Genomic DNA, 5,558 nt, shown 5'->3' with positions numbered 1-5,558 from the left:
GGGGGGGGGGGGGAAGTATTTGCTGTTCAGTTGTATAGTGTCCACTTGCATTTTTTGTTGAAGCCAAAACATTTAATTATTTCAGTAAGCAGCTGTGTGTTTCCCACTGCAGCAAATCTATCTAAGCATGTTTTGTCACCATCTTTGTTCCTTCAGCTGGGCTGCGTATAATGCATTCAAGCTTATTGCAGGCATAAAGTAACTTAAAAGACTAGACTGTAGATAGTAGGTAACCGTGTGCTAATAGCAGATAGCTGTGTGCATATTAGGACAGGAAGAGGGTGGCAGTTTTGGCTGGAGAGTATCTGTGATTCTCTATATAAAGTGTTTATGTAACTCAGAGAACTGGACATCTCTCTCCCAAAATGTTAACTGCCTGGGTGTGAAGGGCAGCTGTGTGCTGTTCAGTCCAGCAGCTTCTTCCCCTTGGATCTGGGGCCCCTTCACACTTCCAAACCTCAAACAGTGGCCGATCTTAATGTAACTGTACGTACTGGGAAGCTGAGCTCATTAGCTCAGACTGAAGGTGGAGTAATGCAATGAGATAATGGCCCAGTGACAATGGAAACGGATACTTCAGTGCATCTCTTATGAGATCAGCTGCTCTGTGAGGAAATAACAATAAAAAAAAAAATCCAAGCGCACTTATAGCATGGAAAATGACTGGAGAACCGGCGTTTGATATAACATTTAGTGCAGTGTTGCTGGGCATTGGAAGAAGTCAAGGCATCTTTTCAGGGATCATAGATCACAGATTGTGTCTATCAGGTACTTTGAATATATGTCCTTTGGGGCTTTTAGGAAGTTCCATCTGCAGACCATAGCAGAAATGAACGAGGTTACTTTGAGTGGTCTCTACTCAGATGAACTCTTGTGATCCATTGTAGCTGCCTCAATATTTTTTTTTTATTTTTTTATTTTTTTTTGGAAGTGGGTGGCATTGTGTGTTTACTTGCCTGCTCTCGACCTGCCCATTTTAGGGCTACTTCTCATCTCAACACTACTTTCTTATGACAAATGACTGCCTTGGTGAGAACTCTTCTCTATCCTTTTCTATCCAGAGCCTGTAGGCTATGGAAAGACACTGCATGCAGTTTTGCGCCCACATTGAGTTTACCAGGAGAAAAATCTAGTTTGGTACCTTCATTCACTTTCAATGCTTCTCCTTTTATCTTCTGTAATAGCTTGTGTGTTGAAAGTGCGTTTTTAATTAAATTGTTTGCATCTTGTATATGCACAATACGTTCACTTTGAGGGCATTTTTATTACAGTAGGAGGGTGGTGATATGTAATAAGTCTCAAGAATAATTAAAACCTGTGTTAACTTGTGTATGTTTTCAGTAGCAATTGAACTTTGTGTTGAGTCTCTGCTGGGTCCAAGATCAGATCTGAATCAAGTAGAAAGGAAGGAAGGGGTGACGAGGGAAGGAAGAGTTGATTGTAGGTACCGTTTATTGCATAAGTTCTTACCAGTTTAAGATAAATCTCACCTGTCACATTTTATTATTTTTTTTTTAAAAGATATATTGCCTCTAATTTTAGGTATTTGGCTCACGATAGTTTTTGTTTTCAACAGTTATTGAGGGAGAAACACAGAAAGTGGGATAATGTTATGAATCAACTTCTGGAGATACTTTCACCTCTCTCGTATCGGGATGTAGCCTCAAGAGTTTTGTTTGGTTTACACTGAAGGGAGAGAAGCAGCATAACCTGAGAAGGCTTTAACTGCAGCATGATGTGGCAGCGCAAAGATTTAAATAACTAGGGATTTCTAGGAGAGAATATGATAAATCATTTTTCTCTTTTACTTTAGGGAGGTAGAAATACACGTCAGAATCATCAAGATGCATGATTTTGATCTGAAACCTTGACTTTCTGCACTAAATAGTCATTACATTTTTTTATCAGTGTGTTTTCTACAGTCTAGCTTTGGAAAGGCAGGGGAGGCTGGGTCTTCCAAGTCCCTTCCTACAAAAGGTGAAGATGGTTAATAATTCTTGAGCACCTGAAGACCTGACTTGCTGAATCTGTGGAAATACCAATTACTATATTTCCTTCCCTAAAACATGTAAACAAGTGGTTTGCATTCATCATGGTGTACTAGATTCAAAGAGGGGATGAGAATGGGGCCTGATTCAAGGACAATGACTGGAGTTCTGCTGCATGAAATACTTAAGGAAAAGTGTTAATTTGTCTGTCTTTGCTGAAAAGTACAGTTTTACATTGGCTTGTAGATAGTTGGACTGTGCCAGGGACTGCAGGTGAATTAAAATTAATCACACTAGCTTTGCCAAGGATTCTATGACATCCTGCTCATTCCCAAGTCAAGCTGAGGCATGTAACAGTGTTTTGAAATGGATAGTAGTTCTGAAGATGCCCCTAATATTAAATCAAATTCAAGGACTGCACTGGAGGTTAAATGCTAGTTCAGTCTGGAGGAGTGTGTTTGGTCTCTGGAAGAGATCCATTTGGGTCAAACTGGTAAATCAAGTAAAAGTTTATCTAATTAAACCCCCCCTATTTAAATGTCAGAGCACCTGCACTACTTTTTCTTAGGTGAATCAAGTTTTAATATTTCATAAAATTATTGTTAACACATATACTAGGCTAATCTTCACAAAAAAACTTGAATGATTGCTCATATATTCAAAATAAAAGGGGAAAACCTGAGAGGGACAGACACATTTCTTTTTCAGGCTGATGGGATTTTCCAAGAATGACTGTAAACTGTTTTCTTACAGGTTGTGTCAAATGCTGCTGGACAGGGTGTTGCCATCACTGGGAACAATACTTTCAACAACTGGAATTGGCCTAACGCTGTGATCTTTGCTGCTACTGTGATCACTACAATCGGTAAGTGTTTATTAAGTCAACTGTAGTTTTCAGTATGCTCTAGTGTGTTTGTACTCTTGCATTCATGTGTCAAGCTAAGCCGCTCAATAAAGTCCCTGTGGCTGGAGTTGTCTAGAGTACGTGTTCACCTGCAGGTTCATAGAAGAAAAGAAACAGTTTTTTGGCACTTTCTCCATGGGTACACGGGAGAGAAGCGTGTGCCTTTCCAATAAGTAATGGATTCAAGGTGCCGTTTTGGGTAAATGGTGTCATTCCAGTTTCATTAATTTGTGCACTTAAATCTCTAAATCAGGAAATCCCAAAACAAAAGTGTTACAAAGCATTCCATTAAACTAATACTTAAAAGCATGTGCGTATAAGGTTTTTGTATAGCTGTCTTGTTACTCATGCACATCCTCTTAAGTTACTGAATTATCAATGTTCTTGGCTTGCAGAACAATCTTAGTTTTTTCTCTCCCTCTTAAAGAAGGCAAAATAGAACAAGTGTTATTTTCTAAACCTCACTACTGATTTGTGCTTGTAAAGCCCTCTGCATTGAAAGGCTTCGTCCTTCTTTGATATACAGATGTTCAGAGCTCAGCATCCTCTGCCTTCTACTTTTACAGAAAAATCCTTGCTACATGTTATTGCTACACCCTTGCTACACCTACAATGCAAATAAAGCCATGAATTGCAAAACAACCAGAGAAGGCTTGAGGTATACAAAAATGGAAGTGTTACTGTTAAATCATATGCAGTAGTGTGGTTTTCTTTATCATTTGAAACTTGCAATACCCAACTTATGACAAAAGGTTGAAGTCAGGAACACACCTAAACAAGAACACTGTGGCAGAAGTTGGGAAGATAGGCTGCTTATTTTAGAGCCTGAGTTTGCAATACCCTGTTGGGTTCTGTGACCAGCAAAAAGCTAAATTTAGTTGAAATACCTTGCTGTGTCACAAATTGCCCTGCACTTAACTCACAAACTCTTACCCTGAAAAGGTACGAGGTCACAAGTTAAATGTGTAGAGTGGATCTTTCATCCTGAAGCTAGCTTCCATGTGAATTTTGAGCTTTTATTCTATAAATTGATTCAGTCAAGTTTTTAACAGTGTTGCTTAAGCTTGGGGAATCATATTAGAAGTTTTGAGATGAGGTTTATTTCGTATTTATCTTGCCTTGTCAAGAAAAAGATGCACAAAATCTAGGAAACACTTAAAATGCAGTAATCCTCTCAGCTTGCATTAATAGAATAGACGTTTGCTAGAATAGAATTGGAAGGCATCCAGATTCAGAAGATCAGCAGCTGGAGGAGACTAAAGCTCTTATAGGTGGTGAGGTAAGGAGCACCTGATACAGCAGAAGCCCACGCAATGTTGTTTTGTGCATAGGTAGAATTGCCTTGAATTCTCTGCAACAAGAACAGACCATGCACATACTTATCTGTTTTAGGTTACGGAAATGTTTCTCCAAAGACACCCTCTGGGCGTCTCTTCTGCATATTTTATGGGCTCTTTGGAGTTCCTCTCTGCTTGACGTGGATCAGTGCTCTGGGGAAGTTCTTTGGAGGACGTGCCAAGAGGCTGGGCCAGTTTCTGACAAAAAGAGGAGTAAGCCTGGTAAGGCCTTCACTTGTTTACCCTTGTGTTGTGTGTTTTTGATGCATGAATTAAGCTTAAACATCTTTAACTTACCTGCTAATCTCGGTAGTAAATGAATACTTGCACAAATACAAATTTTCCCAAATGGTGTTGTACAGAAATAACTGAATGGGGGATTGGGTCTGATATGTTAGTTCTGCAAAAAGTTTTAGCAAAATGAGATCTTGTAGAAACCTTTGATACTAAACATAGATCTTGCAGCTTCTGTGGAGACATTTATCTCCTTTATATTAGAAACCTGTAGGACAAATGTAGGTGAGGCTTCATTTCAGAGACATTCTGTACAAGCTCCTCTGGCATGGAAATAAGCTGTCCTGCTTTGTTCTCACCTGCTTCTATGCTAGCATGAGTACTTCCTTCTGTGCAGCGAACCAACTGGAAAATAATATTTTGTTCTGAGCTACTTGCTTGTGGGTGTTTTGTTTGTGGATTTTTGTTGGGTTCTTGGTGGTGGTTTAGTGTGGAGGGTTTTTGTTGGTTTTTTTTTCTTTATTTGTTTTTTTTTTTTTTCCTTCCCCTGAGTGAGTTCGATCTCAGGTCTAACTCTGCACAGATATGGGAGGCAATGCAGGGTCATAGTGCCTGGAGGACAGTGGGACAGGTTTAGGCTCTGGTTTCAGCGACAGAGCAAGAACTTTCTTGGTTCAGCACCTGAGAGAAAAAAGTACAGAAAATAAGTGACATGCATGTGTGTGTGCAGCTTTGTGCCATGAGTGGCATAAGGTAGGAGGCGTAGATAGGAGAGAAGCATCTTAAACACTTGTGATCCTCTATACTCAAATGAATAAAAGGAAAATCAGATGTACTGACTGCTTTTTGGACTAGAGTGCTAGGTCTGTATCCAATGCCTATTTATAAAATACTAGGAACTCCTTAAACTTTTCAAGAGTGTGAAAGAAAACTATGCTCCTGTTTGAGCAAATAGTTTTAAGAATAGTGAGTTCTACATAAAAATGCAACTATTTTTTTCCTTTACTTCAGTCAGTGACTTTTATTTATGGCTGATAAGCTGTTAGCACAAAACTCTGAAATGTCTGATACTGTCAGATGATGCTTGATGCCATG

At 39.3% G+C, this 5,558-nt stretch overlaps 1 protein-coding gene across 1 annotated transcript in view; it reads left to right on the top strand.

Moving 5' to 3' along the window:
- Nucleotides 1-5,558, top strand: part of KCNK5 (potassium channel, subfamily K, member 5) — a 46,459-nt gene that overhangs the window by 39,030 nt on the left and 1,871 nt on the right. Inside the window, exons 3-4 of the mRNA XM_009880464.1 lie at nt 2,742-2,853; nt 4,285-4,451. Coding sequence (XP_009878766.1) covers nt 2,742-2,853; nt 4,285-4,451 — 279 coding nt within the window. The remainder of the gene's footprint in view (nt 1-2,741; nt 2,854-4,284; nt 4,452-5,558) is intronic.

This window comes from Charadrius vociferus, unplaced genomic scaffold (assembly GCF_000708025.1).
Source record: "Charadrius vociferus isolate BGI_N301 unplaced genomic scaffold, ASM70802v2 scaffold62, whole genome shotgun sequence".
NCBI classification, from domain to species: Eukaryota; Metazoa; Chordata; class Aves; order Charadriiformes; family Charadriidae; genus Charadrius; species Charadrius vociferus.
Note: the sequence above shows the minus strand (reverse complement) of the source record. Positions and strands in the feature narration are given on the sequence as shown.